Raw genomic sequence first — 20954 nt, 5'->3', positions numbered from 1 at the left:
CCCAGTCTTAGTCTGTAGGGTTCAACATTGAGTTGGCCCCGCCCTTTGCAGCTATAGCAGCTTCAACTCTTCTGGGAAGGCCGTCCACAAGGTTTAGGAGGGTGTCTATGGGAAGGTTGGACCATTCTTCCAGAAGCACATTTGTCAGGTCAGGCACTGATGTCGGGGGAGGAGGCCTGGCTCACAGTCTCTGCTCTAATTCATCCCAAAGGTGTTCTATGGGGTTGAGGTCAGGACTCTGTGCAGGACAGTCAAGTTCCTCCACCCCAAACTGGCTCCTCCATGTCTTTATGGACCTTGCTTTGTGCACTGGTGGGCAGTCATGTTGGAACAGGAAGGGGCCATCCCCAAACTCTTTCCACAAAGTTTGGAGCGTGAAATTGTCCAAAATGTCTTGGTATGCTGATGCCTTAAGAGTTCCCTTCACTGGAACTAGGGGGCCAACACCAACCCCACACCATAATCCCCCCTCCACCAAACTTTACACTTGGCACAATGCAATCAGGCAAGTACCTTTCCCCTGGCAACCGCCAAACTCAGACACGTCCATCAGATTGCCAGACAGAGAACCATGATTGGTCACTCCAGAGAACACGTCTCCTCTGCTCTAGAGTCCAGTGGCGGTGTGCTTTACACCACGGCATCTGATGCTTTGCATTGCACTCGGTGATGTAAGGCTTGGATGCAGCTGCTCGGCCATGGAAACCCATTCCATGAAGCTCTCTACGCACTGTTGTTGTGCTCATCTGAAGGCCACACCAAGTTTGGAGGTCTTTAGCTATTGACTCTGCAGACAGTTGGCGACTTCTGCGCACTGTGCGCTTCAGCATGCGCTGACCCCGCTCTGTCATGTGACGTGGCCTACCACGTGGTGGCTGAGTTGCTGTTGTTCCCAGTTGCTTCCACTTTGTTATAATCCCACTAACAGTTGAGCGTGGAATATTTAGTAGCCAGGAAATGTCACGGATGGACTTATTGCACAGGTGACCACCTATCACGGGACCACGCTTGGAGTCACTGAGCTCCTGAGAGCGACCCATTCTTTCACCAATGTTTGTAGAAGCAGTCTGCATGCCTAGGGGATGATTGTATACACCTGTGGCCATGGAGGTGATTGGAACACCTGAATCACATGATTTGGAGGGCTGGCCCAATACTTTTGTCAATATAGTGTATATACAGGAACCATGTGATGTGATGCCTGCGCTAAAGGATCTAGTACTTCCTGTCCTAGGGTGACAACACTCTCTCAATATTTTATCTATGGAAGAGCTGCAGTAGCACAAGACATATGCAAGGACTACAGAACTCCCCCTTCTCATTGCTTCAATATGGGGGGAGGTGTTCTGTAGATCACATCAGTGAACTCAGCAAGAATGATAACACTAGAATTCACTGCCAGGCCCCCTGGAGTTCTAGAAGGATCAAAAACTTTTTTTTTTTTTTTTTTTAACCATTAGCCGCCCGGCCAATGGCCGTTTGGCGGCTTCAGATGTGCTTCTCCATTCCGGGTGCACGCCATTTGGCGTGCTCCCGCACATGCGCCATTTGCGGCAATGCAGAGCGGGATCTGTCACGGGCCGTGCACCTTGGACACGGCCGATGACAGATCTGAGTACCGGCTCCCGTTGTTGGTACCATGTGACCTGCTGCGACCAATCACAGCAGGTCACATGACAGTTGTATACAATGGATGGCTTCATTCATGATGCCATCCATTGTATACTAGTGCCTAGCTGTGAATGGTCACAGCTAATCACATGCACATGTCATGTGATTAGCTGTGACCAAATCACAGCTAAGCACAAAAAAAAAAAAAAAAGCTGAATGAATCGATTTCATTCAGGTAAATGCTTGCTTATAGCAAAGTAATTCTTTGCTATAAGCAAATTGTGTAAAAAAAAAAAAAAAAATACTGATCACTTCCCCAAAGTAGTACAGTGTTACTATGGTAACATTGTACTACTTTGGTCATAGTAAAATATGAAAAAAAAATCTTAAAAAAAATAAAAAAAAATGTAATAAAAAATTAAATATAATAAAAAAAAAAAAAAAATATATATATATATATTTTTTTTTCCATACTGTCACCAGTCAGTGTCCCTGTTAACCGCCATGCCAGTTATATGATGACGCTGTACTGCACTGGTGACAGTATGTAAAAAAAAAAATAGTGAAAATAATTTTTTTAATTTTTTCATTTTCCGAAAAATTATGACATAAAAATACAACTTCAAAAAACTCGCCATGCCTCTTATGAAGTACGTCAGACTGTCTACTCTGCAAAAAGGGGTCATTTGTGGGATATCTGTACTGTCCTGACATTTGGGGGATATCTGTACTGTCCTGACATTTGGGGGATATCTGTACTGTTCTGACATTCTTGGACCTCTAGAAATTAGATTGGCCGTCAGTACTTCAGGATTGATCAATATTCAGATCTATCCCATAGTTTGTGAACTCTATAACTTTCCTACAGACTAAAAAATACATCCTAATTTGGGTTATTTTCACCAAAGACATGTAGCAGAATACATCTCGGCCTAAATTTATGAAGAACAATTATTTATTTGTAAACTTTTATAACAGAAACAAAGAAAAATGTGTTTTTTTTTCAAAATTTTTGGTCTTTTTTGGTTAATTTAGCAAAAAATAAAAACCCCAGCGGTGATTAAATACCACCAAAAGAAAGCTCTAGTTGTGTGAAGAAAATGATAAAATTTTAGTTTGGGTAAAATGTTGTATGACCGCGCAATTGTCATTCAAAGTGTGAGAGCGCTGAAACGTGAAAAATGGCCTGGGCAGGAAGGTGTAAAATTGCACGGTATTGAAATGGTTAATTACTGAACAGATGCTTCGAATGATTTATTAACAGACCAAATAGGAGCAAATAAGAGAAGTTCATCCTTAGGGTTCACCTACACTTTAGGAGGTCTATTTATAAATGTTTTCACACAAGATGCACACAACTTTCACTCAAGATTCAAGCAATTTTCTAATTGAATTCAGTTGGACAAATGTGTGGTTCCTGGGTGGAAGTTGTGTGGAAACATTTCTAAACTGACCCCTAAGTGTTATTTACTAGAAAACAGAACAAGCCTAACCGATGAAGCCATGCAGAGATCAATGACGGCCAAAGTGACAGGTTAACCACTTGACCTCCTGAGGATTTACCCCCCTTAATGACCAGGCCTCTTTTTGCTACTCGGCGCTGCACTAATTCAACTGATAATTGCGCGGTCATGCAATGCTGCACCCAAACTAAATTTGCGTCCTTTTTTTCACACAAATAGAGCTTTCTTTCGCTGTAATTTGATCACCTGTGCACTTTTTATTTTTCATGCTATAAACAAAAAAAGGCCAAAAAGTTTGAAGAAAAACAATATTTTTTACTTTCAGCTATAAAAAATATATAGTAAACTCAAAGTTGGTTATAAATTTAAGCCAAAATGTATTCTGCTCCATGTTTTTGGTAAAAAAAATCCCAATAAGTGTATATTGATTGCTTTGTGTGGAAGTTATAGCATCTACAAACTATGTTATAGATACTGCAATTTACGCCATTTTTCTGCTATACAGCGCTGCGCTAGTTTAACGATCAATTGCGCGGTCATGCAATAAGGTACATAAATGACATTTACATCCTTTTTTTCCCCACAAATTGAGCTTTCTTTTGGTGGTATTTGATCGCCTGTGCGGTTTTTATTTTTTGCGCTATAAAAAAAAAGGCTGACAATTTTGAGGAAAAAAAAACAATTTTTTCGACTTTTTGCTATAAAACATGTCCAGTAAAAAAAATGCAAAAATCAAAATTAGTCATAAATTTCTGCCAAAATGCATTCTGCGACATGTCTTTGCTAAAAAAAAAACCCAATACGTGTAAATTAATTGGTTTACGTGAAAGTTATAGCGTTTACAAATGGCGGGAAAGATACTGGGATTTTAAATTTTTATTTATACTAATAATGGCGCCGATCAGCGAATTATGGCGGCAATCAGCGACATATGGCGGCGACCAGCGACTTATGGCAGGACTGCGGGACAGCGGCGGACATTTTGACACTGGGGGGGGAACTGACTTGGGGTCACTGACATCCCCAGTGACACCAATACAGTGATCAGTGAAAAAAAACCACTGAAACTGTACTAATGTCACTGGGGAGGAAGGGGTTAACATTTTTAGAATTTGCAGTGTAAAGGGAGTGTTTTACTAGGGGGCGGGGTGTGTACTGGAGGGGGGGGGGGGAGGGAGGGGGGAGCTGATCGAGGGAGAGAAACTCTGCAGCTTCTCGCAAGCTGTCAGAGAACTGACACAGAACAGGGCTGTGTGTAAACAATACAACCCTGCTCTGTGTTAGCGATCACCGGCAATCGCGGGAAAACGGCCGGTAAAAACCGTCCGTGACCCGTCGGCTGACACCCGCGGGACAGGTAGGGCGCCCCCTACCTGTTTTGAAGGCAGCCGTTTTAAAACGTGCTTTTGCCTTCGAGCGCCGCCCTGCCACCGTTTATATGCGGTGGCTGGGCGGCAAGTGGTTAGTTAAAGTGGAACTTTAGTGCGGAAAAAAAAAATTGTGAACAGGTAGGCTTTTTAATGTAGAAGTGACATACTGGAGTTGATTTACTAAAGGCGAATAGACTGAGCACTTTGCAAGTGCGCTTGCTCCAGAGATTAGTAAATGAGGTAAAGCTTCACTTTACAAAGAATATCCAATCACACGAAAGGAAAAAAAAAAACTGAAATTTTGCTTGCACATGATTGGATGATGGAAGTCAGCAGGGCTTCCCCTCATTTACTAAGCTCTGGAGCAACTGTATTTTCAAAGTGCTCAGTCTATTTGCACTTTCAAAGTGCTCCGTCTATCAACCGCACTATGTGTCTTCTGCAACAAGGTTGCTTACCTGCCTGTCCGCAATTTTGGCAATGCCAAGACGATCGCAATGTCTACCCAGCTCAACCAATTAAAACGGCTAGGGATAGGAAGCCTCCAGGACATCACAGCGCTGGAGAAAAGGTGTGTATAGTTCTGGTATAAAGCAAAACAAAAGGCACAAGATACTTACCTGAGTTCCAACGGTCCGATGCCTGCAAGGTCCCTCATTGGTACCGGCATCTGTACCCTCTAGGTGCTGGTCTTCAGCCTTCGGTACTGGCTGGCACAGGGTGACACCACTCCTGTACATGTGCATGCACAGCTCAGTGTACATTGCGTAGCGCAGAGGTCTCCAAACTTTTTAAACAAAGGGCCAATTTACCGTCCTTCATGTTTTAGGGGGCTGGACTGTGGTCATCAGGAATAGAAATTGACCTGGTATCAGAGAAAGTAAACAATGAGTCTTTGGTATTAGGGGGAGGAATAGCACCCCATCGTTGGTATCTGCAATACTGATGGAATAAGCCCAAAATCAGACTTCAAGGCAGATGTTCTTAAAGTGGTTGTAAAGGTACAAGGATTTTTATCTTAACCTCTTCACGCGGCCGAACACAAATGTGTGACCTGGGCCTAGACGCCGAGCGGCCGCACATTTGCGTTCTATTAAAAAAGGACATATGTGCCGAGAGAGCACGCCCTGAGCGCTCCCAGCACACACGTCCGGTACTCATGGAAAGGTCCCGAACTCCTCTTTCGAATGGGACCTTACCTGATCATGTGACCGCCGTGACGACACGTCACAGCGGTCACATGACCCTAAACCCCGCCCTGCCTCCCGGCTTCTGAAACTCTTAAAGGGCCGGGAGGCGCCGGCGTGATGGGGTTAAAGTGGTTGTAAAGGCTCAGGGTTTTTTTTACCTTTATGCATTCTATGCATGAAGGTAAAACACCTTCTGTGTGCAGAAGTGCCCCCTCAATACTTACCTGATCCTCATCGTGATTCAGCGATGTGCACGACAGCCTCGGCTGTCCCAGGTATCTGCCTCCTCATTGGCTGAGACAGCAAGTGGGAGCCATTGGCTCCCGCTGCTGTTAACCACAGCCAGTCAGCCAACGAGGAGAGGGGGGTGGGGAGCCAAGCCGCAGCTCCGTGTGTGAATGGACACCTGACAAGAGGGAGGGGCCAGAAGAGACTGTGGGGGACCCAAGAAGAGGATGATCCAGGCTGCTCTGTGCAAAACCACTGCACACAGCAGGTAAGTATAACATGTTTGTTATTTTTAAAAAAACGCACCTTTAGAATTGCTTCAATGCATTCTCTATTAGGGTAAAAAAAAGCCTTTCAGTAGTAGCTCCCCTGCAACCCCCAACCTAACTGCTTACCTGAGCGCGATCGCAGTCCAGCACTGTTCCTGTTTGTAGCAGCTCCTCTCACTGCTCTCACAGGTCTGCCTGAGAGCAGCGGGAGCAATTGGCTGCTGCAGTCAGTCGAAACCTTTTAGCAGACAACGGAGCGGTAGGGCCGAGCGGCACTGTGTGTCTGAATAGACGCAAACAGACCGGCTTCCTATGGTGGGCACTTGGAGGTGGGGGAGGGAGCCAGGAGCGCTGGCAGGGGACTCAAAAAGAAGAGGACTGGGGCTGCTCTGTACAAAAACCATTGCACAGAACAGGTAAGTATGACATGTTATACAAAAAAAAAAAAAAAAAACTAAAGCTTTACAACCACTTTAATGTTTATAGGTTCTTACTTTGCCAAGCTGCCGGATTTCATGCTGTTTCTTCGGCTTGACATGCTTACGAAACAAAGGATCCAGCAGGGAGCTCTGGCAGGGGTTATGCTGGAATTCAGCAGGCCTTTTCTGGTGCCCGCTGATCTCTTCATAGCGAGGGGTCCTTTGGAAAGCCAAGGAGTGTGCTGTGACTTTCAGAGCAAGAAGGCTGAGGGGCCACACGGAGCTGTAACTGTAAAAAAAACAGAGATGGAAATAAGTGCCAGAATCATTATGTCAGCTGAAGTATATAATATGTCAAATCTGCATTTTCCAGAGCTACCATGGTCTTGTTTTATGCGTTATGGTGCATTAGCTAATGTTCTAGTATGGGAAATGACATCATATGCATCAATATGCATTTTAATGCAGCCACAGCGCATCATATATGCACAGAGCTGCATCCCTGGACGGTGCAACGCTTGTCAACGCAGCCCAGCAACATCCAATCCAATTACAACATTCACTTCAATACTATTATTCCCTCCATGTCAATAACCACCTATTACTTACAGTATCTCACAGAAGTGAGTCCACCCCTCACATTTCTGTAAATATTTGATTCTATCATTCCATGTGACAACACTGAAGAAATGACACTTTGCTACAATGTGACGTAGTCATTGTACAACTTGTATAACATGGAAATTTGCTGTCCCCTCAAAATAACTCAATACACAGCCATTAATCTCTAAACCACTGGCAACAAAAGTGAGTACACCCCTAAGTGACAAGGTCCAAATTGGGCCCAAAGTGTCAATATTCTGTGTGGCCGTCATTATTTTCTAGCACTGCCTTAACCCTCTTGGGCATGGAGTTCACCAGAGCTTCACAGGTTACCACTGGAGTCCTCTTCCACTCCTCCATGATGACATCATGGAGCTGGTGGATGTTAGAGACCTTGCGCTCCTCCGCCTTCCGTTTGAGGATGCCCCACAGATGCTCAGTAGGGTTTAGGTCTGGAGACATGCTTGGCCAGTCCATCACCTTTACCCTCAGCTTCTTTAGCAAGGCAGTGGTGGTCTTGTAGGTGTGTTTGGGGTCGTTATCATGTTGGAATATTGCCCTGCGGCCCAGTCTCTGAAGGGAGGGGATCATGCTCTGCTCAGTATGTCACAGTACATGTTGGAATTCATGGTTCCCTCAATGAACTGTAGCTCCCCGGTGCCGGCAGCACTCATGCAGCCCCAGACCATGACACTCCCACCACCATGCTTGACTGTAGGCAAGACACACTTGTCTTTGTACTCCTCACCTGGTTGCCGTCACACACCATCTGAACCAAATCAGTTGATCTTGGTGTCATCAGACCACAGGACATGGTTCCAGTAATCCATGTCCTTAGTCTGCTTGTCATCAGCAAACTGTTTGCAGGTTTTCTTCTGCATCATCTTTAGAAGAGGCTTCCTTCTGGGACGACAGCCATGCAGACCAATTTGATGCAGTGTGCGGCGTATGGTCTGAGCACTGACAGGCTGACCCCCCCACCCCTTCACCATCTGCAGCAATGCTGGCAGCACTCAAACGTCTATTTCCCAAAGACAACCTCTGGATATGACGCTGAACATGTGCACTCAACAGCTTTGGTCGACCATAGCAAGGCCTATTCTGAGTGGAACCTGTCCTGTTATACCGCTGTATGGTCTTGGCCATCGTGCTGCAGCTCAGTTTCAGGGTCTTGGCAAACTTCTTATAGCCTAGGCCATCTTTATGTAGAGCAACAATTCTTTTTTTCAGATCCTCAGAGATTTCTTTGCCATGAGGTGCCATGTTGAACTTCCAGTGACCAGTAAGAGAAAGTGAGAGCGATAACACCAAATGTAACACACCTGCACCCCATTCACACCTGAAACCTTGTAACACTAACGAGTCACATGACACCGGGGGAGGGAAAATGACTAATTGGGCCCAATTTACACAATGTCACTTAGGGGTGGACTCACTTTTGTTGCCAGCGCTTTAGACATTATTGGCGGTGTGTTGAGTTATTTTGAGGGGACAGCAAATTTACATGTTATACAAGCTGTACACTGACTACGTCACATTGTAGCAAAGTGTCATTTCTTCAGTGTTGTCACATGGAAAGATAGAACCAAATATTTACAAAAATGTGAGGGGTGGACTCACTTCTGTGAGATACTGTATATTGTGTGATGTGTACTTTTTGTATGAAGACGTTCATGCGTCTCTGAACAGCAATCAGAATTTTAAAAGTTTTTCTGGAAATGTACACTATGGGTACCCTTTATTTGGTAGCAAGATCTTTAACCTCTTGCCACCCATGGCACGCATATGTGCAGCGGCAAGAAGGGTGGGCGTTAACCTCCCTAGCGGTCTGATTATGTCTATATTTCTGTGCTCAAAGTGGTACTTTTTTTGCATGGAAATATGTCGCTTTTTTATTGTAGGTCTGTAATTCTTAGGAATAACTCACTGAAATCTGTCCAAACAAGAGTCTAGTAAACATCCCGGGGAGGATAAAACTTAAAACACAAAATCATAAATTATAATAAATAATCATAAAAAATAATAATATAATAATAATAAATTTAATTCAATAATATAATCAAACCAAAAGCACTGAAATTTGAAATATAGCGCCAAGTTTGCACATCGCTGAGCTCAGTCGCAGAATCGTTTTCAGTGTCTGATGAGGAATTTCCCCCACTAATCATTATCACTCAATTCTGCAAGTGGTTCTGATTTACTATCGCTGTTCTCTAGCCGGTCTAAAACCGCGTCTGACCTAAAGGGACGCTTTTTGGACGCCATGGACGTTTCTCAGTTTCCAGGCAGAAAGAACAGTAAAAATGCAGGCAGGGCGCCAGACAAAGCACTCGGGACAAAATGTATGTGAAATGGTTTGATACAGGAATGTTATACTATGTGATTTTACTGTATTGAGTGAATGTCACATTTTTCCATTTTTGAATTTCTCACTGGTTTTTTAAACCCCTTACTGCATCAATTATACTGGGCTATTAGACCCATAGGGCTGGAAGGCCTGCCTGATCACAAAATCACTGTCATTCGCTGTCAAAGTAGTCACATGTTTAGGAGCTGATCCTGCTGTGCTAGCCAATCACAGTGGTTATGTGATCAGGCAGACTTTCCCACCCCTCTGGGTGTAATAGCTCAGTTAAATGGATGCAGGAAGGGGGTTATAAAAAAAATCCACTTACCGGACTTCTGCTGAGTTTGCATTAGACAGAAGCTGCTCAGCCAGCTTTGGAGCAGGCAGGTCTGACAACACAACCCTCCAAGATTCCGGGAGCGACTCCCATAGGTTGTCAGTGAAAAACTCCTGAAATGGGCGAGAAAAGAGGAAGAAAATTTGTTAATTAGGCTCAGTCTGGAGGAAGATATTGCACAAAAATGCCGGCAATTCAAAGGAGAGCCATCCTGCCATGGGGAGAGGAAAGACCTCCAACAACATGGTGGACGTGATGAATGAAAATGATGGCTGCACATAGGGCCTAAAGAAAGGCGGCTCATGTATATGAACACTGGGAGAGGAGGTTTGTCCTGGTTTCTGAATATTTACAGTGAAAAATATTGGAAAAGTTCTTAGAGAAAGCGCTGAGTTTTGGAGCCCAAAGTGGCATTAGCTTCCTGTGAAGAGGGGTATAGCTCATATTAGACGGAGACCAGTCTTTCTGCTCTGGGGGCCATCAGACTGAGACCCTGGCCAGGGCACTATCTGCATGGAGTTTGCATGTTCTCCCTGGGCCTGTGTTGGTTTCCTTCAGGTACTCTAGTTTCCACTCGCTAGTTAATTGGCCTTAGAAAGTGGGGTGTATGTACTGATGTGAGATAGGAACCTTAGATTGTAAGCTCCTTGGGGGTATGTGAATGTACAATATATAAAGAATTGTGTCAATTGTCAGCACTATATGAATACCTGTAAAGAATAAATAATACAATGTCCTATGTGAATAGGTAGATCTATGTACTGTATATGGAGGGGAGGGCTCTCTGTATATAGTGAATGATGTACAGTATGTATATGGAGGCGAGGGCTCTCTGCATACAGTGATGATGTACAGTATGTATATGGAGGGGAGGGCTCTCTGTATATAATCACTGATGTACAGTATGTATATGGAGGGGAGGGCTCTCTGTATATAGTGAATGATGTACAGTATGTATATGGAGGCGAGGGCTCTCTGTATATAGTGAATGATGTACAGTATGTATATGGAGGGGAGGGCTCTCTGTATATAGTGAATGATGTACAGTATGTGTATGGAGGGGAGGGCTCTCTGTATATAGTGGATGATGTACAGTATGTGTATGGAGGGGAGGGCTCTGTATATAGTGAATGATGTACAGTATGTGTATGGAGGGGAGGCCTCTCTGTATATAGTGAATGATGTACAGTATGTATATGGAGGGGAGGGCTCTCTGTATATAGTGAATGATGTACAGTATGTATATGGAGGGGAGGGCTCTCTGTATATAGTGAATGATGTACAGTATGTATATGGAGGCGAGGGCTCTCTGCATACAGTGAATGATGTACAGTATGTGTATGGAGGGGAGGGCTCTCTGTATATAATCACTGATGTACAGTATGTGTATGGAGGGGAGGGCTCTCTGTATACAGTGAATGATGTACAGTATGTGTATGGAGGGGAGGGCTCTCTGTATACAGTGAATGATGTACAGTATGTATATGGAGGGGAGGGCTCTCTGTATATAGTGCATGATGTACAGTATGTATATGGGGGGGAGGGCTCTCTGTATATAGTGAATGATGTACAGTATGTGTATGGAGGGGAGGGCTCTCTGTATACAGTGAATGATGTACAGTATGTGTATGGAGGGGAGGGCTCTCTGTATATAGTGAATGATGTACAGTATGTGTATGGAGGGGAGGGCTCTCTGTATATAATCACTGATGTACAGTATGTGTATGGAGGGGAGGGCTCTCTGCATACAGTGAATGATGTACAGTATGTGTATGGAGGGGAGGGCTCTCTGTATACAGTGAATGATGTACAGTATGTGTATGGAGGGGAGGGCTCTCTGTATACGGTGAATGATGTACAGTATGTGTATGGAGGGGAGGGCTCTCTGTATATAGTGGATGATGTACAGTATGTGTATGGAAGGGAGGGCTCTCTGTATATAGTGAATGATGTACAGTATGTGTATGGAGGGGAGGGCTCTCTGTATATAGTGAATGATGTACAGTATGTGTATGGAGGGGAGGGCTCTCTGTATGTAGTGAATGATGTACAGTATGTGTATGGAGGGGAGGGCTCTCTGTATATAGTGGATGATGTACAGTATGTGTATGGAGGGGAGGGCTCTCTGTATATAGTGGATGATGTACAGTATGTGTATGGAGGGGAGGGCTCTCTGTATATAGTGAATGATGTACAGTATGTGTATGGAGGGGAGGGCTCTCTGTATATAGTGGATGATGTACAGTATGTGTATGGAGGGGAGGGCTCTCTGTATATAGTGGATGATGTACAGTATGTGTATGGAGGGGAGGGCTCTCTGTATATAGTGAATGATGTACAGTATGTGTATGGAGGGGAGGGCTCTCTGTATATAGTGAATGATGTACAGTATGTGTATGGAGGGGAGGGCTCTCTGTATATAGTGAATGATGTACAGTATGTGTATGGAGGGGAGGGCTCTCTGTATATAGTGGATGATGTACAGTATGTGTATGGAGGGGAGGGCTCTCTGTATATAGTGGATGATGTACAGTATGTGTATGGAGGGGAGGGCTCTCTGTATATAGTGAATGATGTACAGTATGTGTATGGAGGGCTCTCTGTATATAGTGAATGATGTACAGTATGTGTATGGAGGGGAGGGCTCTCTGTATATAGTGGATGATGTACAGTATGTGTATGGAGGGGAGGGCTCTCTGTATATAGTGGATGATGTACAGTATGTGTATGGAGGGGAGGGCTCTCTGTATACAGTGAATGATGTACAGTATGTATATGGAGGGGAGGGCTCTCTGTATACAGTGGATGATGTACAGTATGTATATGGAGGGGAGGGCTCTCTGTACAGTGCTCAGCATAAATTAGTACACCCCAACAGGCCTTTATTTTCCTCTCAGAATCCACATTTTCTATGGGACACTATGCTACAACATCCTCCCACAAAGGCCGGCCATTGATTGCAAACAAGATTTGTTAATTTGTGCACAAAAAAGTATTTCCTAACACATTCATCCAAGACTATGTTGCAAAAATGAACACACCCCAATGAAAGTCTTATGAGCAAAGCTAAATTTTAGCCAACAAAATCCTAATGAACAAGAATTCAACTCCAGGTGAGTCTAATTATTCATTAAACAGGTGTCCAGCAGACAGTTGATTATCAAAGGGCGTTACTTAATAAAGAAAACCCCTCCCATTTCATGCTGTCAGCAATGGCACCACATGGAAGAGAAATGTCACAAGGCCTGAGAAAGAAAATAATTTCTTTACACAAGAAAGGTGAAGGCTACAAGAAGATCAGCAAAGCTTTACTTATCAGTCAGAATACTGGAGCAAAAGTGATACAAAAATTTAACAAAGATGGAATTGCAACCATCTCACAGAGATGTCCAGGCCGTTCATGGAAGTTAACACCTCGACAGGAGAGTCTTCCGATCAGAAGGGTTGAAGAAAATCGCCATGCAAGTTCACTGCAGTTAGCTAAAGAAGTGTAAAAACCAAACTGGGGTGATTGTTTCCCGGTACACAATACGGCAGACACTGCAGAGGAATGGAATGCATGGGTGTCATCCACGAAGGAAGCCTCTCATAAAGCCCATGCTCAAAAAAGCCCGCCTAGAATTTGCCAGTGCCCATGCTGAAAAAGAAGACTACTGGGACTCTGTTCTCTGGAGTGATGAGACCAAGATAAATGTTTTTGGAACTGATGGCTTTAAAACTGCAAGGTGAGGAGTACAAAGAAAAATGCATGGTGCCTACTGTGAAACATGGTGGAGGCAGTGTTCTTCTGTGGGGCTGCATGAGTGCTGCTGGTATCGAGGAGCTGCATTTCATTGATGGTGTCATGAATTCACAGATGTACTGCTCTATATTGAAAGAGAAGATGCCCCTATCACTCCGTGCCCTTGGTCATCCTGCACTTTTCCAACATGACAATGATCCAAAACACACATCTAAGGCCACTGTTGCATTTCTGAAGAAGTACAGAGTGAAAGCGATTCAGTGGCCAAGTATATCTCCTGATCTGAACCCAATCGATTACCTATGGGGAATTCTGAAGAGACAAGTTGAGCATCACTCTCCATCCAGCATCCAGGCTCTGAAAGAGGTCGTTCTTGAAGAATGGAAAAAGATCGATGTTACAATATGTCGCCAACTTGTTCATTCCATGCCTAGAAGACTTGGTGCTGTCCTTACAAATCATGGAGGTCATATAAAATACTAGATGGAGGAGTGCTTGTTGTGGGGTGGATTCATTTTTGCATCAACTCATCTGAGTAAAACTGAAGATGTTGTCATCTAAATTCTATTAGTAACCTTACTGTCATGTAATGAGCCGAACAAATGTTCTATAAAACAAAAGCACTGTATATAGTGAATGGAGCACAGTAAGCATACGGAGGTGAGGGCTCTCTGTATATATATACGCCTTCTGGAGTGGCCCAGTCAGAGTCCTGACCTCAACCCCATTGAAATGCTGTGGCATGACCTTAAGAGAGCGATTCACACCAGACATCCCAAGAATATCGCTACACTGAAACAGTTTTGTGAAGAGGAGTGGTCCAAAATGACTCCAGATCGTTGTGCAGGTCTGATCTGCAACTACAGGAAACGTTTGGTTGAGGTTATTGCTGCCAAAGGAGGGTCAACCAGTTATTAAGTCCAAAGGTTCACATACTTTTTCCTCCCTGCACTGTGAATGTTTACATGTTATGTGCAATTAAACCATGGCAACATCTGTTTGTGTAGTATTATGTTCAGCAGACTGTGTTCTTCTATTGTTGTGACTTAGATGACGTTCAGAGCACATTTTATGCCCAATTCATGCAAAACTCCACGTAATCGCAAGGGGTTCACATACTTTTTCTTGTAACTGTATATATATATATGTATAGTGTGAATGAAGTGGAGTAAGTATGAAGGTGAGTGCATTCTCATCCTATTCCTCCTTCTACTTACAATAATATAGGAGTCGGTGATATAGCCATAGATGGAGAGGACCCGGGTAATATTCGCAGCGTGCCGTTTATTTCTCTCCAGGGATTCCTGCAATGTACGATGACGTTTCATGCTATGAGAAGAAATGGAAAACATTGGAGCACTTCTAAGTCCAACTGGGGGTATATAAACACCACCATGAGAGCTCATACACTGCTTGTGCAGCCATGGGGACACACTGTCTAATTAGACCTGGTAAGTTATATACCCTTTTGAATCATTTTTCGAACCTTCTTGCTATACGAATAGCCTTTTATGCCTCTGCCTGGACAATACCATCTGTGTCTGTTACAGGCTTATAAAATCAAAAGGTTTTCTGTTTTTGGGATTTGGATGCCAAATCATCACTTACCCATATTAAATGCCACTTACAGTGAAGGAAATAAGTATTTGATCCCCCGCTGATTTTGAATGTTTGCCCACTCACAAAGAAACGATCGGTCTAAAAATCGAATGGTAGGTGTATTGTAACACCGAGAGACAGAATAGCAACAAAAAATTCAAAAGAAATGCATGTCTAACAAATGATGACTGATCTGCATGTTCATGAGGGAAATAAGTATTTGATCCCCTTCACAAAACATGACTTAGTACTTGGTGGTAAATCCCTTGTTGGCAATCACAGAGGTCAGACGTTTCCTGGAGTTGGCCCGCAGGTTTGCACACATCTCAGGAGGGATTTTGGCCCACTCCTCTTGGCAGATCCTCTCCAAGTCTTTAAGGTTTGGTGGCTGATGTTTGGCAACTCGAACTTTCAGCTCCCTCCACAGATTTTCAATTTTTAGACTGATCATTTCTTTGTGCGTGGACATTCAAAATCAGCAGGGGATCAAATACTTATTTCCTTCACTGTATGTACCCCTAGTAAGTGCTCCTATCCTTCCTAGCTTCACCACTTTTTTGGTATATGTGTAGCATTACAATTTGTTTACACAGTACTACCTAGACCAGGGGTAGGCAACCTGTGGCTCTCTAGCTGTTGTGGAACTACATTTCCCATGAGGCATTGCAAAGATTACAAAACTGAGTTACAGCTATGACTTGCAGAGGCATGATGGAATTTGTAGTCCTGCGGCTTTCAGGTTGCCTACCCCTGACCTAGACTAATACTGGGAATCAGGTGTCCCACTTGGTCGCCCCTTGGTGGCTTTGGAGGTTCTCCTCCAGGAGACGAATACAGCGACGGTTGTTTTCTTCTGTCTTTTTCTTTCTTCACTCCCGGTATGAGAGGATTGTGGAGTCATCGGCTACACTCACCTGACTAATGATTTTAATCTTGGCGGTTTTCTCACACCCTCTGCCCCCACCTGGGGCTATGTAATTGTAAAATTATGCTTTGAGACTGTAATTACACTGTTTTGTGCTAGAGCTATGTAAAGATTTGATACATAATGATATGTTTATCATAGGTGTCATGCTTTTGGAGTACTTCTGAAGAGATTACGATTGGTCTCGAAACGCGTCAAGTACAAATACATGCATGACTCATTTTCCTTCAACTACTGTAAAACCAAGTTTGGTGACACCGCCATATTTTGTAACTTTATGCCTTTTACAATACTGTATACATAAAACAAGTTTTTTCTTTAAACTATTATTCTTTATAACTTTTTTGGTTTAATGTGTGCCTTAAAAGTCCCATTGCTAAGAGGGTTTTTCTACTGTATTGATTTTATCAGGCCTCAAAATTTCCACTCGCCTGCTCGCATTTGGCGAGCAGAAATAACATGGGGGCGAGTGTGTTCACTCTACTCACCCAGCTCTCCTGCCCTGGCTCATCCTGGTGGCCCTGCCTCCCGAGTAGGTGATTGCCCCCAGAATGTTCCTGGCTCCTCCTGGCAGGCCCCATCTCCCTGTCCTGGCTCCCAAGTAGGTGATTGCTCCCAGAATATTGCTGGCTCCTCCCAACGGCCCCGCTTCCCCTGCCTGGCCCTTGAGTATGGTGGCCACCCCAGGTGTTCCTGGCTCCTCCCCCGGTCTCACCCCAGCACCCATGCTCCCCCAGCCCGGCTTCCGAGTATGATGGTTGCCCCCAGGTGTTCCTGGCTCCTTCCAGTTGATGGAGTGCTCTCCGCCCAGAAGCTCCTCTGACCTGTTGTCCCCATCTCCCCGTCCTCCTCTCCAGGGAAGGATGCTGGGGATGGGAGGACCAATAAGATCTTCCAGGATCTGCCTTTCTTCTCCAGTACCCAGGACTGTCCTCCCCTAGGGTGCAGCACCGTGGACCAGGAGCTGCTCCAGGCTGTCAAGGATGAGGATCTAGGCATGGTGCAGAAGCTGCTGCAGAGGCCAAAGGAGGGCAAAGCCAGTAAGTGCACGCACCAATCTACCCAATGTGTCCTGGGAGGTGTGAAGGGGGGTAGAGGACATGGCTGTGGGGGTGGGGCGTGTAAAGGGGGGGTAGAGGACATGGCTGTAGGGGGTGGGGTTGCGTAAAGGGGGGTAGAGGACATGACTGTAGGGTGTGGGGTGTGTAAAGGGGGGCAGAAGACATGGCTGGGGTGTGTGAACTGAATTTTCCTTTTATGTTTAGATTGCTATATGTTGATATCGTTAAAGTTGTTGTTGATAATATTTATTTTTGTAACTTTATTCTGCAAAAAACATTTAATAGTGTCATTTCAATAGAATTTACGAGGGTGTGTTGAGGCGGAATTAGGGGCGGGGCAGGGTAGGGCAACTAGTGGCGAGTAACTCTTAAGACTTGAAATTTTGGTTTTATTATCAATACATGTAGGTTTGGTAATGAGCCAGCTTACCAATCACAAATGCAGTCGACATCTGAACTACATCACCTTGAGATCTCACCGAATCCTTAGCACTACGGTGACATATGCGTACGTTACGGTTTTTGAGCACGTGTTTTCATGTATCATTGTTGGTGCATTTATGAAATGTTTTCAAAAGGTGAAAAGCTTCTTGGATGAGAAATGAACTGTCTTCCACATTGCAGAAAAAGTCATTTTGCATACGGTGTTGTTGGGTGGAGGGGAGGGAGTCAGGTGAACATCTGCTTTCCCCTTGCTAGAGTGAACCCAGAAGCAATGTTGTGGACAAAGAAGAAGCTAATGTAGCGTGATCTGTGCTACATTTGCTTCAATGGAAGGCAGGTGCAACATTAGGTCTCTGATGTCTGCAACTAAATTTTAGTGAATGTAACAAAAAAAAAAATGTCAAAAAATAAAGTTATAGCCATGCACTTTATGCCCCAGACAAAATTTTTTTTGCCTGCCCCGGCCCTACATAAATGCACACATGAACGCAAGTGCAGCTGTCAGGGCACACTCATATGAAAACATCACTTGCACTACACACGTTTGCACATCGCCGCACATGCTGTAGCAAGAGCAATAATTCTAGGCTCAGTATTCACTGTTACCTCTAAATGGTGACCTGTAGGGGCCTTTAATATTTCGCCTTTGGAAAATATAGGGTATCGAATTTTGTTTTACGGGCACATGCAATTTTAAAGCTTGACATGTCTGGTATCTATTTACTCGGTGGAACCTCGTCTTTTATATTTTACCAAAAAATTGGGTATTATAATTGCGTTTGTGTGCCCTGAAATTAACTATATCGTATTTTTTACTGAAATGTTGTGCTTGAGGTAGCATTACTTTGTGACATATAAAATTGGAACTACCACCATTTTATTCTCCAGGGTATCCATTTTCAGAAAATATATGTGTTTTGGGGGTTTTATATAGTCTGCAGGACTAAAATGATTATTTATTTAGCAATTGAGCTCCAGAAGGTTTTACCCCCCTTTATGATCAGGCCATTTTCTTTATTGTACATCAAGGGACACAGAGCAGGCTATTCATGACTATGTGGGTTATATGCCACCTATAGGTGAATGGACACTGGTCGACCAATCAGAGAGAGGAAGTCCTCCCCTAAATAACCCCTTCTACACAGGAACTACTTCAGTTTTTTTTACCAGTGTCTGTAAGGTGGATGATCACTGAAAGAGTTGCATCCGCTCTAGGAGAATACCTAAAGGTTCAGAATGGTTCCATTAGATAATCAGGGGCTTTAATCGGATCCATTCGGAAAGCTGTTAGCCAATATGGATGGTACCCAAGCCTCGCAAGATAAGGAGAAGAATCCTAGGGGTTTTGCCTGTAATGCAGCCTTACAGCGCTGGACCCTGCATAACGGAACTCTGTGCAGTATAATACTGACCAAGGTGCTTTCTGGTGGGGTGCTGTACAGGTCCGAGGCAGTGGCACCACATTATGGGGACCGAGTCCTTGAAGGTCTGCATGACAAAGCCCGCCGTGATGGGTGAAGGTTGGACTCCTGTTATGATCCAGGGTCCTGTGGTGGGAATGGTAAGTTTACAATTGCAGTATTTCTTTGAAAAATTTGACTGTTTGGTCATTCTCCCGGTCGCCACTAGGGGCAGTGTGCTGTTGGTCTGCCCAGGCAATGCTGTGTATGTCTCAAAAGGAGTATTGGGCTACCATTTCTCCTCCAGCCACTAAAGGTCATGGGGGCACTCTTTATAGCCTACACTGATGAGGTGGAGGCAGAAGTAGATGGGCGGCCATTTTAGCTTGTGTTACCATGTGGCTGGCGGTTTGTGAGGCTCCTGAGAGGTAGCAGAGAAATGGAGCAGTCTATGGCTGGGTGATGGTGTGCATTTCCTTTGGGGGAGTCGCAAGACCAGACAGGACATGATTATACACTGCATTAGCCTGAATAGTCCCGGGGGGGCTTGTACAACTGTTTTTTGATATACCCCTACAGGGGTATCAGTATACTTAGAGGAGTTGAGTCTACAGAGTAGCTTGCATTTGATCTGCAAGAGTTTACATTTTAGCTGCACTGAAGCAGCATGGAGGCTGTGATTGATACATATGATATATGATACATATGTGTTTGCCTAGCATGGAACTAAATGCATTTAATTTTGACGCAGTTCTTTCAAACCATACACTTCTAGAAAATGGGGCAGTTGCAGCATTGTATTACATTATTGCGTGCATACCTGCATAGTTTTGTGAACTGTATATTAAATAAATGACATTTATACATGCATTCATGCCTGATGCTTAGGCCTCATCCGTACATGCGTGCCTGATGCTTAGGCCTCATCCGTACATGCGTGCCTGATGCTTAGGCCTCATCCGTACATGCGTGCCTGATGCTTTGGGCTGGCCACGGCTCCCAGAGTTTTCACAAACTCGGGGATATCAGTCATAGGTTATCTAGATGATCTGTTGCTCAGAGGTCGGTTGGTGCCAGGTCTGAAGTAAGATGTGGTCCTTATGATGCAGATCCTGGAACAGCTGGGCTGGGTGCTCAACTTCCAGAAGTCGTTCCTGGAGCCAGTACAGAGCCTGGAGTATTTGGGGATGGTCCTAAATACAGGAAAACGTTGCACCCTGAGGAATGAAGTTTGCAGTTTAAAAGCCAAGAGGTATCCTTCAATTCCCCTCTGTATGAGGTTGCTGTGAATGTGTCCCATTTTTTCCCAATGCCCAATTCTACTCCAGACCGCTGCAAAGGAACATTCTGACTGTGTGGAACAATAAGTTTTCAGCCCTGAATAACTGCATATCTCTGTCTCCAGAGGTACTGCGAAGCCTGAATTGGTGGTTGACTCACAATTTGGAGAAAGGGAGATCCTTTCGGCCAGTGGTGTGGAAATTGGTAACCACCGATGCCAGCCTCTCAGGTTGGGGCTGTCCTGGAGGAGGTCACAGTTCAGGGAACGTGGACGGGAAAGGGTTCTACCCATCAATGTCCTGGAATTTTGGGCAGTGGGGCTGGCTCTGAGGTATTGGACATCCAGGCTTCAGGGTTGGCCTATAAGAATTCAGTCCAACAATGCCACAGCAGTGGCATACATCAACCACCAGAGTGGTACCAGGAGTCGAGGGGCTCAGAAGGTGAATTACATTCTCACCTGGGCAGAGAGATATGTTCCAAGTTTGTCAGCATTGTTCATTCCGGGGGTGAAGAATTGGCAGGCGGATTATTTCAGTCGCCGGTGGTTGATTCCATAGGAATGGGCTTTGCATTCTGAGGTTTTCAAGGGAATCTGCCAGCAATGGGGATTATCACACGTAGATCTATTGGCATCCAGGTTCAAGAGCAAGGTCGGCCTTTTT

General features: G+C 44.5%; 1 protein-coding gene across 5 annotated transcripts in view; it reads right to left on the bottom strand.

Annotated features, from left to right (window-relative positions):
* The window catches only part of METTL25B (methyltransferase like 25B), a 65402-nt gene that overhangs the window by 26733 nt on the left and 17715 nt on the right, over window positions 1-20954 (bottom strand). For 4 of the 5 annotated variants that reach the window (XR_016315266.1, XM_089692098.1, XM_089692095.1 and 1 more), the window contains exons 3-5: window positions 14797-14908; window positions 9829-9950; window positions 6626-6839 (exon numbers count right to left, since the gene is read on the bottom strand). Coding sequence is in view for 4 of the 5 variants with exons in the window: in XM_089692098.1 (XP_089548224.1) it covers window positions 6626-6839; window positions 9829-9950; window positions 14797-14907 (447 nt within the window). In the remaining variant the exon portion in view is untranslated. The remainder of the gene's footprint in view (window positions 1-6625; window positions 6840-9828; window positions 9951-14796; window positions 14909-20954) is intronic. The other variant, XM_089692097.1, reaches the window with a different exon arrangement.

Source organism: Staurois parvus, unplaced genomic scaffold, assembly GCF_062004578.1.
Source record: "Staurois parvus isolate SC_StPar_1 unplaced genomic scaffold, SC_StPar_1.0 ptg000575l, whole genome shotgun sequence".
NCBI lineage: Eukaryota > Metazoa > Chordata > Amphibia > Anura > Ranidae > Staurois > Staurois parvus.
Note: the sequence above shows the minus strand (reverse complement) of the source record. Positions and strands in the feature narration are given on the sequence as shown.